This window comes from Saccostrea echinata, unplaced genomic scaffold (assembly GCF_033153115.1).
Source record: "Saccostrea echinata isolate AGI-Se365-2 ecotype Australia unplaced genomic scaffold, CSIRO_AGI_Sech_v1 ptg000045l, whole genome shotgun sequence".
NCBI lineage: Eukaryota > Metazoa > Mollusca > Bivalvia > Ostreida > Ostreidae > Saccostrea > Saccostrea echinata.
In genome coordinates this window covers 3,712,501-3,736,548 of record NW_026889794.1, presented here as the reverse complement: position 1 = coordinate 3,736,548, position 24,048 = coordinate 3,712,501, and the positions used below count along the sequence as shown (strand labels likewise).

General features: G+C 32.9%; 2 protein-coding genes across 2 annotated transcripts in view; both read left to right on the top strand.

Annotated features, from left to right (window-relative positions):
• The window catches only part of LOC133201790 (mitochondrial import inner membrane translocase subunit Tim13-like), a 164,597-nt gene that overhangs the window by 131,880 nt on the left and 8,669 nt on the right, over window positions 1-24,048 (top strand). The gene's annotated exons all lie outside the window — the stretch shown is intronic.
• On the top strand, window positions 1,970-14,699 carry LOC133201789 (uncharacterized). The gene is made up of 8 exons (XM_061337592.1): window positions 1,970-3,526; window positions 3,813-4,088; window positions 4,376-4,414; window positions 5,758-5,933; window positions 8,299-8,455; window positions 10,115-10,243; window positions 13,445-13,531; window positions 13,802-14,699. The coding sequence occupies exons 1-8, from the start codon at window positions 1,972-1,974 to the stop codon at window positions 14,017-14,019; spliced, it is 2,637 nt and encodes an 878-aa protein (XP_061193576.1). The 5' UTR covers window positions 1,970-1,971; the 3' UTR covers window positions 14,020-14,699.

Sequence of the window (24,048 nt, the reverse complement as noted above, 5' to 3'; positions counted from 1 at the left end):
ACAAAATCTGTGTATTCTGTAAAAGTTAAAAATAGCATGTACCCAATTAAGAAAATCTCACATTCATGCAAGTGTCCTGAATTGCCTGAATTAAAAGTGAAAGTGGAATAATTTACTTGTATGTCTTTCCATCTGAAAGAAAAACTAGCAGATAAATTTAAGACCATACACTATATTCAAGGATACAAGAGCTAAATGTTCATGCTTGAAGCTGGAATATTTTCTTGGCAATTCTGTAAATATTATATGGATATATTGTATTGTGTTGTAGTAGCTTTATCAAAGTAACAAGCTTCAGTGTCCAAGCACAGTAATGCAGAGTTAAAAGTAATGCAGGGATATACTTTTTAGAGTTCCTAAAGTTTTTAATTTTCAGATATTTTTTAATTTTCAGATATTTTCTTCTCAAGTGAATTTTAAAATATTTTTACCTATAATACAAAGTTCTGTAAAAATTGACCAGATTGACATGCATGTTAACGAAGTTACTTAATTTCAATAAAATATAGTACATGTTTATCCAGTACTGTATCAAATTGAGAAATCAATTTCTGTTTACTTTTCCCAGGCTATTTTAAAGGTTCTGAACAATGACTTGAGTGGTATATGTGGTATATGTGTACCTGCAGAACTGAGTATTTGGTGTCACCGTTTTGTGAGGTGCGTAATTTTTATACATGTACCATCTTTGAAACAAGTCACAGTGTATCGTCCGATCCCCAAACGCAGTTTGTTGGGGGTATATTGGAATCAGCATATCTGTCTGTCTGTAGACATGAATTTGATCAGAACCTACATGTATATTCAAGATTACTTCTTAGAGACTATTGCATGGTATGCTGAGGTCATTATGGGTGATCAAGGTTTGACATGGAAATACATAGGAAAACTTAAAAATATCTTGATCTCCAGAAGTCAGCAAAGCTACATGTATTATCAGTCATATTTATATCTTCAGGTAGGGTAGATTGAAATCATATGTGTTCAAGTCATGACCCCTTGGGGTAGGATTGGGCCAAAATGGGCAATCAAGGTTTTAATTAAGAATATAATAGGAGAAATCTTTAAAGCCTTTTTTGCCAAGAAGTCAGCAAAACCATGATTAAACATGCATGTTATATGGAAGCATCCTCAGGTAGTATAGATTCAAATTTATTCAAATCATGAACCTCCGGGTGAAGGACGTGGGACCACATTATATGATCAAAGTTTTACATAAGACTATAATTTATAAGGGCCATAGTTAATTAGGTAAGCATTGTGGCCTTTAGTTTAAGTATGTCAGATAATTTTAATGATTTTAAATGGAGCAGATGTAGACAGTACATTTAAGGCACTTTGTGTTTTTAACTATACTATCCAGGTCCTCTGACATTGATGTTAAGTGTTAACTACAAGTTAGCGGTAATTGTTTTGGCAAAGTAGGACAGATCTGCAGGACTTAATATATGTTTTCTGGACATAATTTGAATATATTCCTACTGTATCTTCAAATATTGGCATTCTCATATGACATAACCTTATTTTTCTAATCAGAAACTGAAAAAAAACATATGAGGAAATGATACATAATTATAATATGTAATATATATATATATATATATATATATATATATATATATATATATATATATATATATATATATATATATATATATGTATGTATATATATATATATATATATATATATATATATATATATATATATATATATATATATATATATATATATATACATACATGTATATCATGATTACATAAGCAACCATAATATTTTCCTGATCATAAGATATATTTGTTACAGCTAGTGTATTTCATAAAACTCATATTGCTTGCAGGACAATAGACAGCAAAGTTCATGAAGAATCTGGATTCAGGATTTGGGAATGCTCTTATAATTCCGAAAAGGAAAAAGATAATATTCTATTAATTCAGTATGTAAGTAATGAAAGTTGCTGTATAATGCTTTGTATGTGTGCGTTTCATGGACTGGTACATGTATTCTCATGCCCATCTACAATTGAAATTGCTCTCCCAGAAGAAGCATGTCAAAATAATGCAGGCCTTGAAAAAGTGAAGAATGCCTCAGAATTTGGTGATATATCTCGTTGTGATAAAATTCTTTTCCAATGTCTCACCTGGAAATTAGGAGTGAATGACCAACTCTCCTGTCCATTTCACATACACATCATTGGATTAGAAAATTCTATCAAGCAAAATGTAATGTTGAAAGTGAAACAGTCGTGCCCTGAAGCATGTATCAATAACACAGGCATTGAAAAATATGAAAAAGCTTCAGAATTCCCTGATTTGATATGTTTCCCTGCTATTGAATTACAGTCTTGTTTTACACAAAAAGCGGCATATTTACTATCACTCTTCCGCAAATTTGATAGACACTTCATAATGTCAGAAAGTCCTTTTAAGCAAAATCATTTTGTGTCAATAATGAAACAGTTGACCTCTGAAATACTGCACCATAATGCAGTCATAAAAAAATTGGTGAAAGACTTAGAACACTGGAAAAGGACATATTGTGATTTTGATTTTCAGTTCTGCATTGAGAAAATGACAGCATTGTCCTCTTGTCCATTAGATGAACACATCAGTGTATTGGAAAGTCCTCTTGACCGAAGCTATATTATGGCAATTGTAGAAAATTTGTACCCTAAAGTATTCATATTGGATTTCTTTGAAGTGAAACAGTGCAAAAAATTGTATCTTTGTGATACTGAGGCCAAAAGTATACTGTTCAGATTGCCAATTTTACTTCCACATTTTCTGCATATAATCAAAGATTGTTATTTGTCAGATGAATCTTTTGGTGTTTCATTTTCTTCTTCCATTTTAATTATTTTACCTAATTCCTTAATCAAAGGACTTTGCTACTCTGGATTAAATATTAATTTTAAATCCGAAGATAAAAGCCAACAGTCAACAGATTTGCTGGAGTACAACTTGAGGAATGAAGAGATCAGAGCATATGTAAAAAAGTTCTTCAAACAGCACAGACAAATAGAATCAGAGAGAAACAAGGCAAAAGAAACCAAAGCTGAAATTTTTGGTGTAAAAAAGAATATAAAGCAAGGTAAACATTACAAGTCATTTGATGAATGTGTTAGAGAAAATATTAATGAGATATTAAGTCGTGTGGAGATTCGTCATGATGAAATAGTGGTATACCCAGCAACACAGCAGCCAGTGTTGGAGCCCATTCTAAATAAATTCTCTGTTCCTGAAAGTGCACCCTCTAAACATGACACAATGGCTGTTGAATTTCTGCGCCTCTGTACCATGCACGACTACCCTAACACTAATGGACCGAGTCTTTTGAGATTAGCCCAGGCTGGGTTTTTCTACGAGGGAAATGGAAATGAACTTGTCTGCTTTTCATGTGATTTCCGGAAAGGAAGCTGGAATTTTAATGATTCCCCCAGAGAAATTCATCTGAGAATGTCTCCAAACTGTAAATTTTTATCACAAGGTGATGGAAATGTCCCTGTGCCAAGAGAAGAGTCGACACAAGGTATAGACCCACAGCACTTAACTCTTAGTAATGTTAAATTCTTCTGTTTGATTAAAATTCATAGTCTTTTAATGTATAAAATAATGTTTTTTTTGAGCAACTTTATACAATTTTTTAAGGTGTAGGTGCATGCATCTGAGACTCACAAAGTTGGTACATTTAAATTGTATATTAAGTTTAATTAGATTGTTAAAATGGACATATGTTTTTTATGCAAAGAAGTTTAGAGAATACTTCATTTCAATTGATCTGATTTCCAAGCAATAATATTTTGATTTACTTCCAGATCTTGTTCCCCTTCAAAGTGTCCCTCAAGTAGGAGTTGTGGAACCTGATGGTCCATGGGCAGCCTATAATGGCTCGACATCTAACAATACAGCTCACCTGGCAAGTGCTAATTATAGCAATGGACAGGACCAGTCTGAGACGACAAGACGTACAATGGTGGTAAAACACCCGGAGTATGCTAGCCGCCCAGCCAGACTGGCCTCTTATGCTAATTTTCCTCGTCACATGAAGCAACATCCAGCTGATATGACAGATGCTGGGTTTTATTATGCAGGTGAGCAAAATTTAAGTCAAAGTGCAAATTTCTTTGGGAAGAAATTTTGTCAAAATGTTTTTGCTACTTGAATCGAGAATCTTCATATGTTATATATTTCTTTTAAAAATTTTAAGGGGAGGGGTCAGATATTATGAAATATTCAGTTTTTGGCAGGTCCTGACTTTTGAGATTAAATTGCATTTCAGAACAATGAAGAATAGTGCCTCTATATATAATGTAATTTTTTCGTTTTTGAATTTCTGCAAAAATTTTATGATTGCCAATTGTGTATCACCCTCTTTCAGGTTTTGGCGATTGTTGCAGATGCTTCCACTGTGGAATTGGTAAGATTCTGAATTCATGTTACGAAAAAAGAAAATCCTCTTAAAACATAAAGAACATTTATTTGATATTAATTAATTGGTAAGATTCTGAATTCATGTTACGATATTTAAAAAAAAATCCTCTTAAAACATAAAGAACATTTATTTTTCAAGTACTGTGATTCATAAAAGTCCTTTTCACAGATGATAATTGCATGGAAATAAACTCATCTATTTAATTAAACATAAAATGCTTTGTTTGATTGTTAGAATGGGAATTAATGTTGCAGCTGTTGCAAAAAAAAAAAGCACAACCTGCTTACAAAGGTTATGTAATTTTTTTCTGCAATTAATTGCAATTGAAACGTTAATTCCCATAATAACAACCAAAGAAAGACATTTTATTATTTATATATTATAATACTAGTAATGCAAAATGTTGCATATTCATGACATAAAAAAGTCTCCATGCATGTGACACAGATGTGGTATTTGTGATCTAGTGTTTGCAAACTTAAAGCTTCTGAGCTTATTCCACAAGTGATGCATAAAAACACATTGTTCACAAAAAGCAATTCTGATGTCCATCTAAATGGAGAGCATTACAATCCTACTAAACTATTATTGATGACAGAAATCTGTTTTATTTATATTGGGGTATAATTTGATTACAGAATTTATTGCCTTGCATGTTTAATTTTCAGTTGGAAAGTGTTACCACTTAACCTACAACTGCAATTTGATTTCAGACATGAATGTACGCGTAATGGCATACTAGCCAGTGAAGGTCAAAGCACAAATGCGTGTTTTTATAGAAACGCATGAAATCATGCAGTTCTAATATCCAAAGGAAATTTCTGTTTTGAAAATGAATCTTGTATGGTCCCAGTAAAAATATTTCTTAAAAAAAAAAAAAAAAGAAAAGAAAAGGAGAGAGCCGAAGGAAATTTCAGGATAAACAGTTCTTGTTCTGAGAAACTGAATTCCTTCAAAGGAAATTTCGAATTCTGGTTAAAATGTGAATGTTAGTTCATTGAGTTTTATTACTAAAAGCCTACCTTAGGCCTTAGGAAAACCAATGTAAACATGGATATTTACATGTGTTATTCAATTAGTAGCAAAACCATATGCTTGGGAGTTATTTCTGCAACACCTATATTGTACTGTTAATACAAGAAGAAATATGTTCAAAGATATTGGAACATGAGGGGATAGTTTTGTGAAAAATTTCTCATTGCTTACTTAGATAAGTATTCTCCCAAGGGTAAATTTCCATGTTTACAGTATTTTTAAAATTTTCATTGCCACAAAATATGAAACATAGAGAATATGACTTTGAATTAATTAACCTTAAACCTCATTAGGTCTAAGAAATTGGGACCCTGAAGACAACCCATGGATTGAACATGCACGTTGGTCTATGGAATGTCCTTACATTCTAAAAATAAAAGGGCAGGCCTTTATTGACCTTGTGCAGGAAGCTGCTCGGGCAGCAGAAATGGCCCAGGATGACGAGGATAGTGAGGCCGAAGGGGCTAGTGTAAGTGGAGGGTAAAAGTGAACACTGATACCTATCTCTCTTCATTTGGCATCTGAGAACCCATACATTTCATACACTGAACATCCTCACTTTTCTGTCTTTGAAAAATATTCTTTTTTTTTTTTTTTTTTTTTTTTTTTTTTTTTTTTTTTTTTAGAAATTTTTTGTGGCACAGATACTGTTTTGCAATGAAATTTTTAATTGAGATAAAATAACTTCATATTTTCAGTTATTGAAAACTTTTGAGCTAATTTATACATTATATCACTGCAGGTTGTTATCAAGCTGCTGAGTTTTAAAGTAACGATATTTTGAATTTCAAGTACTGAAATTCTTAAGAAATAACTGTCTAGTTTTACAGTATTATGATGTAATCATGCAATAATGACTTGCATGATAATTTGCATTAATGCCAAACTTAAGATGTTTATGCATAAGATTATCAAGCAAGCCAATTGCTTGATCATCATCATAAAACAAAAAAAAAACAACTATAGTCACAGATATCCCTCTTTTATCCCATGTTTACCCCTTTATCCCGTGGATATGACCCATTGGATAATTTTTTCATAATCCACAGTTGTGACGTCACAATGGTTTTTGCGTTAGCGCGATGAAGTAAAATAAAGTGGAGTCCTATATAAAACAGTGTAAAACATTGGTTGTGAAGTATTAAACATGGGATAAAAGAATCTCCCATGATTTGTAGTTGGATATGACTTTTATCCAACTCTTTTTGTGTTTTTATCCCCTCGCCAAGGCTCGGGGATAAAAAAAACACACATCTCGTTGGATAAAAATCATATCCAACTACAAATCATGGGAGATCCTATATATTTACAATTGCTTTATTCCATAAACTCGTGTGCTCCAAGTCCCACCCACCTCTCTCTCCTGTTCCGCACGATATTTTTACACCATGCTTATCGATGAATCAATAGCTTAAAGAAGAAATAAAGTTTTTTTTTTTATTATTATTTTGTAGTTGTATTTTGAACAAAGAAATTTTAAAAATGTAAATATATGATATCAATGATACAGTGTATTTTACATGTGGAATAAAATGGTGTTTATTTGTTATCAAATAATTTAAAAATATGTATTTGACAAACAAGTTTTATTACTGATAATTCTGCAGATGCCATATCAAAGAAATTGGTTTCAGTGTACATATGTTTATAGTTGGTGCACATAAATGGAGTTTGTGCTTATAACATTTGAACTAGTCTACATTAATTGCATGATTAAATAACTCTTTTGTTGTTTATGAAACATTAAATTCAAGCTTTTCACTGCAGCCTTGCAGTATACTGTGGAATCATCATAGTTCATAAGGGACCAATGTTTGTGGATTCCTTTCTCCCACAAATTCAATAGCTTAAATTGCTTATTTGTTGAATCTTCTCCATATATAAGTTGCACACAAACCAGTCCCCCACTAACCAGTGAAATTTTAATTGTCTATGAACATTGACCCCCTACAAATGAAAATGATTCCACACTATATGTATTTATTGAATTATTTTGAAATTCTTTCTCATTATATGTATTTATTGAATATTTTTGAAATTCATATAGTTATAATTGCATGAAAATTGTTGAAAAACTTACATGTAACTACCTCTTAGTCTAAAGTTTTGCAATTAATTGTGTATGTTAACATAAATTAAAAATTTACAAAAATTGTCATTCAGTCTATTTGAAAAGTTGCTATTCTATATTCTAAGGGATATTGGTTGACTGGAATTCTAAATTCAAGTTAAATAAAGTGTTTGCAGTCAAATGGTTTTATTCCATTTTAATATCGTAACGGTAAATCTTACAGGAAGTATATACCAGCTAGGTCTGTTGTTTTCATCTAAAGGAAGAAACGTGTGAAACTTTTTACCAGTTTTTGAGACAGATTTTTTACTTAAAATTCTTTACCTACCTACCAATTGATGCTGTATTTAAAATATTGTTAAACCATTTAAATTGCAAAATTACATATTACGTGGAAGCTTAAGTCACAGTTTGGATGATTAACATATCCAAATATATGAAAAAGAGTTGAAATATATGATTGCATGTGAATACTGTGTATTATATGAATTGAAGTAATTGGGCATGTTTATAATGAATTGTTGTTAAAGGAAAAGTCCTTTTGAAGTGTCCTTGCTTGTTTAATTAATGCTGTTCGTAAACAACATTGAGTTGCTTAAGGTGGATTAAATTTTGCAGGTGTCGGTGGTAAAGAAATATTCATGAATAAAAAATTTAAAAGGATCATGGAATTCCCTTTTGATTTTGGTTGTGTAATGTGTTGAATAAAGTACAGTATATTTTGTTGTACATGTAAGAATTCATCATTTTCTTCTGTTTGCAGACTGGCAATGAGAGCGACTCTGGTAACAAAGAAAAATCAGGGGCAAGTAACTCTGCATCAGGAGGACCAGCAGCCAATGAGATTGAGAATAACGTGGCCAAAACTTCTGAGGCTACCATGAGTAAAGGAACTTCTGATGACAGTGGATTTGGATCAGGTAAGAATCCCCCACTTCTGCAACTTAGTCTCACTAAAAAAGAAGTAATTCCAAGCTATCATTCTAAGTTCAAATGAAAGAAAAACAAGGAAAGGAAAAATTCAGAGTGTTTGATAGGAATCAGATTGAAAGCACTATAAATATTCTATTCATAATATCCTATTGTGAAATTAGTGGCAGCACTTGTAAAATATGGTATTTTAGCAAGTATTTATGCTTTAATGCTGTGATCCAAACTTTGCAGCAGAACAACGTGACATCCCCTGAAGTGGAGCATGCCATATGTGATCTGGAATCATGGGTTGAGCATGCTCCCAAACTTTACAGTCATGTACATGTGTACAGTATTATGTACTGTCATGTATATGTGTACAGTAATTGAACATGATAACATGTTCTGTAACAAGTAGTTGGTTGAGCACTCCCCACACAATCACTTCCCACATCATGCTATCCCACACAGCACATGTCATGCTACATTATTTACTTTTAAAATGATAGATGAGATACAGAAATCTGTTGCTCATTCAATCTGTCATAACATACAACTTAAACATATTACTGTCAAATATATAGCATATTATGATGCTGATGTAAGAAATGGTCAGTAAGCAAAGTAAAATATGAAATGTAGCATCAGATGTGCACTATATAGGGTGAAAAAGCAAATGTTAAAGTAGTGGGACAAAGTCAGTAAATGACTATATATGTGTGATTGTCATGATTTACGAGGGACTAAACTTCATCATGAACAGTCATCTCCTCGGTCCATCAAAGGTATTTCAAACTATGTTTTGTCCATTTAAAATTAAAAAATATTAAAAATAACTGATAGTAAACATATATATACATGTACAAATTATTTTTACTTTCAAGAAGATTCAGTGATACATATTTAGGGGTATTTTCAATGTTGAGTGCTTTAACATGCATTTGGAATACCATATTTCACTTATTGTGCCCCTCTTCAAAGAAGGGAGGGCATATTGCTTTGCTGCTGTCTGTCTGTCGGTCCACAAACAGTTTCCGTTCATTTTCTTTGCAGAGGTTGCACATACTGAAATGAAATTTAGTATACAGATTTATCATAAGAATATCTAGGTCAAGTTCTGTTTTGGGTATGATCAAGCAATTTTGACAGAGTTATGCCTATTGTACTTGGAAAAATTCCAATTATTTGCTTTCCGTTCATTATCTCTGCAAAGGTTGAACAAATTAATTATTGATATATCATGAGAAACATGTTTTTGCCAAAGATGTGATGTAGAAGACTATTTCTGATTGGACTGCATCTCAGATCATTACAGGTAGATGACCTCTATTGATTTTAAGTTCAAAAGGTCAGTTTCATTTCCATGTACACTGCCAGTAACGTATACATGTACTGCCCATAATAAAAGCTTGGGAACTCTATAATGTATGTCCAGAGGGGGGGGGGGGGGGGGCATAAGTGTTTCACACACATCTCATGTTTATTTTTATTTTATTTTTTTTTTGTATACAGGACTTATAAAACAACATTAGCTTTTCCCATGTAGGACATGTGCAATAGCAAAATGGACTCTTTTAAAAGCTTTTCCAATTTTTAGCTGAACAATGAGCATATCTGAAAATTTCCTATAGCTAGTAATAAGCTATAAACTTAAAATTTATTTATAGGTAGTGCTCCAGTAGCTCAGCCAATCAAAGCTCCTTTAAGAACTGCTGCTGCACAAAGTCTGATTCATGATGAAAAAATCAAACCTAAATATGTCACTGCAGCCATAGAGGATCTCGTAAAGGCAGAAGGTCAGTGTCCGTATATGTTTTGTGTATCTGCTTTGTTAATAGAGCTTATAATTTCTAGTGTACTTCTGATTTATCGAAGATCTAATCAGTTCATTGTGTTCATAATAACTGTTCAATGATCTTTAACTGTAAAATTTTTAGTTCATAATTCTACATAATGGAATGCAACGTAGTTCTTAGTTAAGGTTGACCATCCATTCATTGTATATATATGAAAAAAGGATAAATATGACTCTTAGTGAGTTCATTTTTAACTGACATGTTGCTTTTAATCAGTGTTCAAGATATTTTGATTTTAAGTTTTGAATACCTAAACCTGTGGATTACATGACATTTCTCCCAGTGAATGGATGAGAGACCTTAAGTACAGACTGTTTTGTTTCATCTCATGTTATGTTCTAAAACACTGTTTACGAAAAATTCCAAAATCTTGTCCTTACTGTCCACTGTTGTGATTTAATCTACAAAGCTAAAAAATAATCCATATTCACTTTCCGAATACCTTTCTGCAAGCTTAAACAGTTACGGCAAATGTTTCTTTGAATGTCTTCAAATCTTGTATATAGGCTTAGGAGGGCTGGTAGCAATGCAGGAGTATTTAATTGCCACAGTCACGTAAGAATGTGGTCCTCTAATGAGAAACAAGGTTTAAAGGATTCTCTGAGAAACAAAACTCATTGATGCTTACTTAGCAGTGGAACTTCTTTGCTTCTGAAATGCTTTTATGCATTGCGTTTCCATTTCATTTACAACAACTTTAAGTCTTCTTTAAATTTAATTAATATGTTTTTATAAGCTGATTTGTTGAATGTAATGTTTCTTTAAATTCTATTTGATTTTAAAAAAAGTAAGAGTTTTTTGTGTTTTGAAAGTGTATTTTAAAATTTGTAACGCTGCTGAACTGATTTTTCTTACATTTTTAATATACTTGTATATTTGTGTGTGTGTCTTTATCTAATGATGTAAAAAAAAAACCAAACTTCTTTATGTGTGCCATAATTTCTTGGAAGAGTAACCTGATGTTAATAATTATCTGTCTTTAGAGAACGAAAATACATACCCAGGGTTGTCCATAAGAATTGAAATAGGAGGGGATATTAAAAAAGTAGAAGGATGTCTGGGGTTCCTCCCCTAACAAGCTAAGGGGTTGAGGGGGAATACCAGAGAAGCCGGGGGATGTCATTATAGACGGGGAAATTCCCCAGCCCCCAGGTCTTAGGGACAACCCTGCATACTGCATATAAACTTGACTATCTATGAAAAATACATGTAATTTTGAAAATTTTGTAATGAAAAAAGGCAATATATAAATTTAATCAGGTCACTCGTTAACTGATAGCTCTAGGTAAGCATCATTTGGGATATTGTGAGTAATTGATCCAGGTGACCTTTGTTCAAATTGAAATTATGCAGTTTCTCATTACTAGATCACCTACCCTCTCTTCAATCTCTTTCTTCTAAAACAAAGTTCATTTTACTTTTTTGTGGAAAATAAGTAATTGTGATAAAAAAAAAGCTACCCATTGAAAAAAAGGATTCAATTTTTCATGTATGCATACATAGTATAAAGAATTAAGTTTCATGATTGAGACAGTGTTGAAGCATTTGTTGCCAGTTAACATATTTTTTCCAGTATTAAAAGAAAAATGAACTTCATGCACCCTTTATAGAAATTAGTAATTCAGAGAAATTATCACAGATCCCTTGATGTATGATTTTTTCTCTAGAAGAGTGTCACCTCCTTTAGTGAAAGAAATAACAAAACCTGTGTGCCTCTAATCTCACCCATGTATTCATACAAATAAATTTATGTATATGCATGTTCAATACTTTTTAGCTCACCTGAGCTGAAAGCTCAAGTGAGCTTTTCTGATCACCCGTCGTCCATCCGTCTGTCTGTCCTTCCCTCCGTCTGTAAACTTTTCACATTTTCAACTTCTTCTCAAGAACCACTGGGCCAATTTTAACCAAACTTGGTACAAAGTATCCTTGGGTGAAGGGGAGTTTAAATTATAAAAATAAAGGGCCAAGTCTCCTTACAAGGGGAGATAATCAAGAAAAGACAAAAATAGGGTGGGGTCATTAAAAAATCTTCTTCTCAAGAACCAATGAGCCAAAATAGCTGAAACTTATGTGGAAGCATCCTGGGATAGTGTAGATTCTAAATTCTTCAAATCATGACCCCTGGGGGTAGGGTGGGGCCATGATAGAGAATCAAAGTTTTACATTGAAATATATAAGAAAAATCTTTAAAAATCTTCTTCTTAAGGATCACTGGGCCAGAAAAGCTGAAACTTATGTGGAAACATCCTGGGGTAGTAAAGATTCTAAATTGTTCAAATCATGACCCTTGGGGATAGGGTGGGGCCACAATAGGGAATCCAAGTTTTACATTGAAATATATAAGAAAAATCTTCTTCTCAAGAACAACTGGGACAGAAAAACTGAAACTTATGTGGAAGCATCCTCAAGTAGTGTAGATTCTAAATTGTTCAAATTTTGACCCTGGGGTTAGGGCGGGGCCACAATAGGGAATGCAAGATTTACATTGAAATATATTGGAAAAATCTTTAAAAATCTTCTTCTCAAGAACCACTGGACCAGAAAAGCTGAAACTTATGTGGAAGCATCCTGGGGTAGTGTAGATTCTAAATTTTTCAAATCATGACTCCTGGGGGTAGGGCGGGGCCAGAATAGAGAATCCAAGTTTTACATTGAAATATATAAGAAAAATCTTTAAAAATCTTCTTCTCAAGAACAACTGGGCCAGAAAAACTTAAACTTATGCGGAAGCATCCTCCAGTAGTGTAGATTCTAAATTGTTCAAATCATGATCCCCTGGGTAGGGCAGAACCACAATAGGAAATCCAAGTTTTACGTTGAAATATATAGAAAAAATCTTTTAAAATCTTCTTTTCAAGAACCACTGGACCAGAAAAGCTGAAACTTACCTAGAAGTATCCTGGGGTAGTGTAGATTCTAAATTGTTCAAATCATGACCCCCGGGGGTAGGGCGGGGCCACAATAGGTATTACAAGGGGGGCAATCTGGTAAAGAACAGCAGGGCCAAAGTTACTCAGGTGAGCGATGTGGCCCATGGGCCTCTTGTTAAACGATATTTTTTATTGTCAAACTTTTTTAGTTAATTTGTATTGTGAGAATGTTTTTTGTGTGTCATAAATGTAATTCATGTTTACTCAGGTTGGGGTGCATTCACTAAGGAGAACATCAGAAAGTATCTCAAGATCCATGAGGAAAACAGGAAGTCAGCGTCATCAGCTTCCAATGGTAAATATTGTGTTTTAAGTTTGTCAGTCAAAGTAATTATAACAAGTAATATTGGAGAAATTTATGTATACAGTACCAGGCTAAGTAAGCTTAAAGTAGACGTGCATAAATACCAGCTCAAAACAACGTCAATGTTGGAACAAGGTACCAGAAATTTTAAACTTTCAATATCGATCAATGTAAAGAAGCATTAGACTTAATGAAACTTTCTCCAGCTTTGGGCATTCACAATGGAGGACAGATGTATTTTAAGCATTGTTTTTTTTCCAGCTGATCCTAGTACGCTGAAGCAAGAGAATAAGGAATTGAAGGACCTGACAATCTGTAAGATCTGCCTTGATGAGAAAGTCTCTATTGTATTCCTGCCCTGCGGTCACCTAGTGTCCTGCCCCCAGTGTGCTCCAGCCCTCACGAAATGCCCCATCTGTAGGAAAAACATCAAAGGGACTGTCAGAACCAACCTTGTGGAGAAAAGTACAGCTAGATAACATTAGCTGAGGAAAGCTTATCTGAGAGGATGGAATGATAAGATTTGCATTATTTTCTATTAATAGGAATAAACAAGGAGTGTATTTTTTAGTAAGTGAAGTTCTGATCATTCTTTTTTTTTTTTTCTTTTTTTTTTTTGTGAAAGGAATTTAAAAAGTAAATCAAATGTTTTTGTTCCATCCTCTCAGATAATTTCATTAGAGTACAATGAGTTTCCTTAAATATTGAAGTTGTACTTTATTGTATAATATATATATTTGTAACAGACAAATTGTACCAAAAATATTTTGATGATTATTATATACATGGAGTACATGATACTTGATCCACATGGACGGAACAGTATTGTAACACCAGTATATGAGCCAGATATTTGTGTATGAAAACATGAAATATTGTTTTTCAAATGTGTTTGGAGATGGATGTATACATATGAACACATTATTCATGCATATTAGCCCACTAAAATTTGCATAGTTCACAGTCTGAGAGGAGCACATTATTTCAACAGTTTGAACACTAAAACAAGTGTGTGTTGTTGTTTTTTAAAAATATCTTTGTAATATAGGGTATGTTGTTTGTATTCTTCAACCAGTCATATGATGTTGGATCACATGTACATGTACATTCTAATTACTACATGTATAAATCTTATTTTTGATTAAAAACATTGAAAGTACTCAGGTAGTTTTAATTTTTCTTTAGTTCACCTAAAAAAAGTCATTTGGAACTATTGTATAAAAGTTCTAGGAGAGACTGACCCAACAGCAGTTAAATAAAATTATATAGGGTACAAGAAGTACATGTATTACCATTACTTTAAATATGTGTGAAGTATATAAAGGCTTTGTGATGAATGCCCTTTAATAGAGTTTTTATGACTGCCTAAGGAATTACCTTTTTTGGGATTTATTTCCTACATGTACTAAAATCTAAATTGCAAACAAATAACTTTTTTGTCAAATATGTACATCCTGGAGAAGATTATATTCAAATGTTTGAGAAATATATACCCCAGTTGTCGGGGGAAAAGGATAGCCCAACCAACTGTCCACTACTCTGGAATCTTGGTCATCATTTTGCAAGGTGACATACCAAATTCAACAATGTAACAGGATTTTCTCATTGAAATGAAAATTTGAATTCTTGGTTCATTTGTAATGAAAACATAAGACTTGGAAATAATAAAAATTAAAACCTACAACACATGTATAAAACATGATTAATATTATAAAACATTAAAATAAGCATATATCACACAAATTTTTTATTCAGCTTAATGTATATATTACATTAAATTTAATGGATAGTTTACAACCAAAGATAACTTGATTTTTTGCAAGGTTATAGTCCATTTTAAGTGACTAAATTTCTTTAGTGACAAAACATGCAGAGATGATGCCTCTTAGAATGGTATTTACACCAGGTGACCTAGCTAGCTGCAATGAATGCTGGATCTAACCTACACTTGCTTGATTGAACAGGTTCTTTCAAGTTTTATAGCAGGTCCACTCCCAGGTAACTATACAACCTATTGTGTGATCTATACTTGCATGTATGATGATCAGATTCACATAAGAGACTGCACTGGACCTGATCTATATATTTTTTTTTTGATGATGGTCAGGTTAAAGGTTTTTGGAGCAAGTCAATTTTCAGATAACTGTAAGCTCTGAAATGACCTTGAAAACTTGCATTAAGATGCATAGACCTGCTTCAGATGCCACATCTATATTTTCGAAATTGTTAAAAAATGGTGAAGTTAAATCAGGTTAAAGCTTGTTCGCTCCCAAGTGATTATTAATAAGCTGTAGGAATGATAGGGATCACAAGATTACGTATGCTATCTGAGGCCTCATCTGACTATCCTAGATGATTTAAAATGAAAGCAGTTTTGGAGCAGGTCCATTACAATGTAACTAAAGGTTATATGGATGCACAAAGGTCATCGGAACATTCAGTAGGTCAGTGAGACTTTGCCTTAAATTATCATAACTAACGTATGTAAGTGAGACTTTGTCTTACTGAAACTAACATATGTAAGTGAGACTTTGCCTTACTGCAACTAACATATGTCCGTGAGACTTTGCCTTACTGTAACTAACATATGTCCGTGAGATTTTGCCTTACTGTAACTAACATATGTCCGTGAGATTTCCTTACTGTAACTAACATATGTCAGTGAGACTTTGCCTTACTGTAATTAACATATGTCAGTGAGACTTTGGCTTACTGTAACTAACATATGTAAGTGAGACTTTGCCTTACTGTAACTAACATATGTCAGTGAGACTTTGCCTTACTGTAATTAACATATGTCAGTGAGACTTTGGCTTACTGTAACTAACATATGTCCGTGAGACTTTGCCTTACTGTAATTAACATATGTCCGTGAGATTTTGCCTTACTGTAACTAACATATGTCAGTGAGACCTTGCCTTACTGTAACTAACATGTAAGTGAGACTTTGGCTTACTGTAACTAACATATGTCAGTGAGACTTTGCCTTACTGTAATTAACATATGTCAGTGAGACTTTGCCTTACTGTAATTAACATATGTCCGTGAGATTTTGCCTTACTGTAACTAACATATGTCAGTGAGACCTTGCCTTACTGTAACTAACATGTAAGTGAGACTTTGGCTCACTGTAACTAACATATATGTCAAAATAAGCTTTGCAGTCTTTGATAATATATCTCTCAGTATTCACCATGAACTGATGATCTCTTAAGGTGTGTTGTGATACATTCTTGCAAAATCTTTAATTTAAGGAAATGTCCAATAGAAATATATCTTTCGGAAGAATAGTTTAAAAAAGTGTAATTATAATATTTATAAAATGTACTAAGGGCAATCACTCTTAATACCCATGTAGCTTTCTTTATTAATTTTACCGAGACTGAATTGGTCTCCCTGATGATTTATACATTATTTTTAAAGTGCAAGTTTTTGGAACATTAATTATTAAATTTTTGTTATTTAAACCAGTTTTTCAGTGATTTTGAGAATGCTGTTTTCCAAAAATTGAGATTTTTTAATGCTAACAGATACTTCTAAATCTGTTTATCTGACATCTTAAAAAGGGTGGCAACCTATTCATTTTTGTGATTATTGATAATTTTGAACTATAGGAGTAGAATTTATTTTTCTTTTAGGTTTGGAACTGTCATCATGCTGTCCAATTGCCACCAGGGATCAGTGATTGACCAAGGAATTACCTTTTTTGGGATTTATTTTCTACATGTACTAAAATCTAAATTGCAAACAAATAACTTTTTTGTCAAATATGTACATCTTGGAGAAGATTATATTCAAATGTTTGAGAAATATATACCCCAGTTGTCGGGGGAAAAGGAGAGCCCAACCAACTGTCCACTACTCTGGAATCTTGGTCATCATTTTGCAAGGTGACATACCAAATTCAACAATGTAACAGGATTTTCTCATTGAAATGAAAATTTGAATTCTTGGTTCATTTGTAATGAAAACATAAGACTTGGAAATAATAAAAATTAAAACCTACAACACATGTATAAAACATGATTAATATTATAAAACATTAAAATAAGCATATATCACACAAATTTTTTATTCAGCTTAATGTATATATTACATTAAATTTAATGGATAGTTTACAACCAAAGATAACTTGATTTTTTGCAAGGTTATAGTCCATTTTAAGTGACTAAATTTCTTTAGTGACAAAACATGCAGAGATGATGCCTCTTAGAATGGTATGTACACCAGGTGACCTAGCTAGCTGCAATGAATGCTGGATCTAACCTACACTTGCTTGATTGAACAGGTTCTTTCAAGTTTTATAGCAGGTCCACTCCCAGGTAACTATACAACCTATTGTGTGATCTATACTTGCATGTATGATGATCAGATTCACATAAGAGACTGCACTGGACCTGATCTATATATTTTTTTTTTTGATGATGGTCAGGTTAAAGGTTTTTGGAGCAAGTCAATTTTCAGATAACTGTAAGCTCTGAAATGACCTTGAAAACTTGCATTAAGATGCATAGACCTGCTTCAGATGCCACATCTATATTTTCAAAATTGTTAAAAAATGGTGAAGTTAAATCAGGTTAAAGCTTGTTCGCTCCCAAGTGATTATTAATAAGCTGTAGGAATGATAGGGATCACAAGATTACGTATGCTATCTGAGGCCTCATCTGACTATCCTAGATGATTTAAAATGAAAGCAGTTTTGGAGCAGGTCCATTACAATGTAACTAAAGGTTATATGGATGCACAAAGGTCATCGGAACATTCAGTAGGTCAGTGAGACTTTGCCTTAAATTATCATAACTAACGTATGTAAGTGAGACTTTGTCTTACTGAAACTAACATATGTAAGTGAGACTTTGCCTTACTGCAACTAACATATGTCCGTGAGACTTTGCCTTACTGTAACTAACATATGTCCGTGAGATTTTGCCTTACTGTAACTAACATATGTCCGTGAGATTTCCTTACTGTAACTAACATATGTCAGTGAGACTTTGCCTTACTGTAATTAACATATGTCAGTGAGACTTTGCCTTACTGTAACTAACATATGTCCGTGAGACTTTGCCTTACTGTAATTAACATATGTCCGTGAGATTTTGCCTTACTGTAACTAACATATGTCAGTGAGACCTTGCCTTACTGTAACTAACATGTAAGTGAGACTTTGGCTCACTGTAACTAACATATATGTCAAAATAAGCTTTGCAGTCTTTGATAATATATCTCTCAGTATTCACCATGAACTGATGATCTCTTAAGGTGTGTTGTGATACATTCTTGCAAAATCTTTAATTTAAGGAAATGTCCAATAGAAATATATCTTTCGGAAGAATAGTTTAAAAACGTGTAATTATAATATTTATAAAATGTACTAAGGGCAATCACTCTTAATACCCATGTAGCTTTCTTTATTAATTTTACCGAGACTGAATTGGTCTCCCTGATGATTTATACATTATTTTTAAAGTGCAAGTTTTTGGAACATTAATTATTAAATTTTTGTTATTTAAACCAGTTTTTCAGTGATTTTGAGAATGCTGTTTTCCAAAAATTGAGATATTTTTAATGCTAACAGATACTTCTAAATCTGTTTATCTGACATCTTAAAAAGGGTGGCAACCTATTCATTTTTGTGATTATTGATAATTTTGAACTATAGGAGTAGAATTTATTTTTCTTTTAGGTTTGGAACTGTCATCATGCTGTCCAATTGCCACCAGGGATCAGTGATTGACCAAGACGGAGGAGGTCAGTTTTGCAGTCAACCTTTCATGTCGGTTGTATATTCCTTCTGACTTCCTCTACTCCTCTGGAATCTTGGGCATCATTGTCTTTGGTGACATATTGGACGATGTCATCACCCGTGGAACAAGCTTGTAAAACACAACATGGTTTTCTCACTGGTATGTTATAATGTTTATTGGTCATCTACTGGACCAAATACTTGTATATCGCATGGTATATCGCATATGCAAGAGTAATAATATGTAAACGTAATAAATAAATATATCCTTAAATAGGTGTATGAAAACATGAAATTTTGTTTTTCAAATGTGTTTGGAGATGGATGTATACATATGAACACATTATTCATGCATATTAGCCCACTAAAATTTGCATAGTTCGCAGTCTGAGAGGAGCACATTATTTCAGCAGTTAGAACACTAAAACGTGTGTTTTTTTTTTGTTTTTTTTTTTTAAATATCTTTGTAATATAGGGAGTTTTGATTTTTCTTTAGTTCACCCGAAAAAAAGTCATTTGGAACTATTGTATAAAAGTTCTAGGAGAGACTAACCCACCAGCAGTTGAATAAAATTAAGGGTACAAGAAGTACATGTATTACAATTACTTTAAATATGTGTAAAGTATATATAATGGTTTTGTGATGATTGCCCTTTAATAGAGTTTTTATGACAGCCTAAGGAATTACCTTTTTGGGATTTCTTTTCTACATGTACTAAAATCTAAATTGCAAGCAAATAACTTTTTCACCAAATATGTACATCTTGGAGAAGATTATAATCAAATGTTTGAGAAATATATACCCCAGTTGTTGGGGAAAAAGAATAGCCCAACCAACTGTCCACTCCCCTGGAATCTTGATCATCATTCTGTAAGGTGACATACCATATTCAACAATGTAACAGGATTTTCTCATTGAAATAAAACTTGAATTCTCAGTTCATTTGTTATGACAAATGAAAACATAAGACTTGGAAATGATAAAAATTAAAACATTCAACACATGCATAAAACATAATAATATTTCAAAACATTAATATAAGCATATATCACACAATTTTTTTTATTCAGCTTAATATAAATATTACATTAAGTGTAATGGATAGTTTACAATCAAAGATAAATAACTTGTTTATGCAAAATTATAGTCCATTTTAAGTGACTAAAATTTCTTTGGTGACAAAACTTGCAGAGATGATGCCTCTTAGGATAGTTTATACACCAGGTGACCAGGCTGCTATGGATGCTGGATCTAACCTACACTTGCTTGATTGAACAGGTTCTTTCAAGTTTTATAGCAGGTCCACTCCCATGTACATGTAACTATACAGCTTATTGTGCGATCTATACTCGCATGGATGATGAACATATCCACATTAGAGACTAGACCTGACCTTTTTTTTTTGAGGATGACCAGGTTAAAGGTCTTGGAGCAAGTCTTTCCAGATTACTGTAAGCTCTTTAATGACAATTCAAACTTGCGTCAAGATGCACAGACCTGCTTCAGATGCCACATCTATATTTTATTAATTGTTTAAAGTTAAATTAGATTTAAGTAGGTTCATTCCCAAGTGATTATTAATAAGGTGTATGAATGATAGGGATCACACGACTACATATGCTATCTAAGGCTTCATCTGACTATCCTAGATGATTTAAAATGAACAGTTTCGGAGCAGGTCCATTACAATGTAACTAAAGGTTATATGGATGCACAAAGGACATCAGAACATTCAGTAGGTCAGTGAGACTTTGCCAAATTATTACTAACATTTGTCAGTGAGACTGCCTGAATACTATAACTAACATTTGTCAAGATACGTTTTGTACTCTTTAATAATATTTTTCTCGGTATTCACCATGACCTGATGATCTCTTAAGGTAATTCCACCATTGTGTGATCATGTCATACATTCTTGCAAAATTTTGAATTTCAGGAAATGCCCAATACAAATATTTCTTTTGGAAGAATATTTTAAATAAGTGTAATAATATTTAAAATGCACTAAGGGTAATAACTCTTAATACCCATGTATCTTTCTCGCATTTTCTTTATTAATTCTAATGAGACTGAATTGGTTTCCCCGATAATTTATACATTATTGTTAAAGTGCAAATTTTTGGAACATTAATTATTAAATTTTGGTTAATTAAGCTGTTTTTCACTGATTTTGATAATGCTGTTTTCCAAAAAATGAGATATTTTTAATGCTAACAGATACTTCTGTTTATCTAACATCTTAAAAAGAGTGGTAAGCTATACATAAATTTCTACCGACTATGGTGAATAGAAATTTATGCAGTCTTTCAACTTGGAACCCATAAAAGTGTGAGTATGGAATCACCTTAAACTCTATATTTTTTCTTTTAGGTTTGGAAGTGTCATCATGCTGTCCGATTGCCATCAGGGATCAGTGATTGACCAAGACAGAGGGGGTCAGTCAGGCACTCAACCTTTCATGTTGGTTGTATATTCCTTCTGACTTCCTCCACTCCGCTGGAATCTTGGGCATCATTGTCTTTGGTGACATATTGGACCAAGTCATCACCCGTGGAACAAGCTTGTAAAACACGACATGGTTTTCTCACTGATGTGTTATAATGTTTTTTTGGTCATCTACTGGACTAAATACTGGTATATGCAAGAGTAATTATATGTAAACCTAATTAATATATCATATCATTTGTATCTTGGTTACACAGAGACTTTTACAATCAATGGGAAATAACTCTCATTTATGTTACAATGTACAATTCCAAAATGCTTTAAATCTTCATATTTTGAATTCATGCAGTGAGGTTAATAACTGTAAGTCAAATTCATATAAAAATATTTTATATAAAAAATATTTATCAAAGTATTTTATATAAATCAGTTTATTCATAAAACATATTGATTCAATTATATTCACTTTTATTATAAACATGTAAATCTATTACAACAGAGCACAGATCTTTCCAATATCCATACCAATTCACCATGGAAAAGCATTGTTCTACTGAGCATCTTGTGCATTCAGATACTACCCCCCAACCACCAAGTGCCAAGTCAAAAGTATCTGTCAACCTCTAGAATGCTGGAGTATGGGTCAGGGGTGCTTGTTCATGAGTGCATTGACTAAGGGTGAATTAAAAAAAAAGACCAAATGCATATTTATCAACCTGCACTAAAAATACAGGCAATGGGAATAAATTTCTATGTCTCAGTATATGTCTTTAGATAGTATCTAAATATCTGCCAAATATCTCATTGATATCTCAATTCATAAAAAAAGTTTTGTCCAAAAATGATGCTAAAAATGTCAGGAGTGCAGCACCTTGTTTTGACATTTAAATTCAATATTTTTTTGAAGATCTATGAAATGAATAATAATGGTTTATAATGGAAATTAAGTCTTTCCTGATAGTATTAAAAATATTGGGCTTTAAATGTAGACTATAGCAACTTTTGTTTGACCAAGTTGTGGTCATGGCTGATGTTGAAAAATATGTTATAGGCTGATGTTGAAAAATATGTTATACCATGTCAGGAGTGCAACAGAAAAAAATGTAGTGTTGCCTATAATCAGCGATTTTAAAAATCTGAAAGACAATTAAGTCAAAAAAGAATTTTCAAAGTGTAAAACAATAACTGATATACAATTTAAAACTTAAATTGTTATATAAATCACAAGCAGCATTAACGAGAGTCAAGTATCTGTGCATACCCAATAATGTCAGGAGTACAGCATTTGATGATTTGCTCCCCAGCATAGAAATTTTTTTTCTCAGTATATGATTCTCTGATTTTTATTTTGGAAAATAAAGACACTAAGAACATTTTTACAAAATAGATTTATCAATTACAGGGTCTGACTGTGTTTCAGATCTACATTTCTATGGTCAGGAGTGCGCAACACATTTTTAATAGATTCAAGTTACGAGGTGTGATCAAAAAGTTCACGAACTAATTGAATTACTTCTATAAAAGAAATAAAATGAGGTTTCAGCGCTCATTATTTTTAAAAGTAGTCCTCTCCGATTATAATGCACATCTGCCATTGTTCTGCCCATGCGCGAATAACGTGATCCAGGCGGTCACGTGACATGTTCCGTGGCGTTCTTTTCACAGAAGCTTAAAGATTTTTCCGAGTCTTATATTTCTTACCATGTAAGTTATTTTTATGCCCCTGTATCGAAGATTCGGGGGTATATAGTTTTTGCCCTGTCCGTCCGTCTGTCTGTCTGTCTGTTTGTCCACAAAAACATTAACATTGCCCATAACTTTTGATTGGTTAGAGATATGAGCTTCATATTTCACATGTGTATTCCTTGCGACAAGGCATTTCTTTGGGTACCACCATATTTGAACTTTTTACCTTGACCTTGGAGTTTGACCCAGTTTTGCAAAATTTTACCCAACTTCAACCTTGGCCATAACTTTTGAACGGTTGGTGCTAGGGCTCTCATACTCTAATCCTTGTGGCAAGTCCTTCCTTTGGATACCAACAACTTTGACCCTTTGACCTTGTCCTTGGAGTTTGACCTACTTTTGAAAAACTTTAACATTGGCCATAACTTTTGAATCATTGGTGCTAGGGCTCTCATACTTCACATATGTAATCCTTGTGACAAGACCTTCCCTTGGATACCAACAACTTTGACCCTTTGACCTTGACCTTGGAGTTTGACCTATTTTTGAAAAACTTTAACCTTGCTCATAACTTATGAACGATTGGTGCTTCGGCCTTCATATTTCACCTGCGTATTTCTTGGGAGAAGG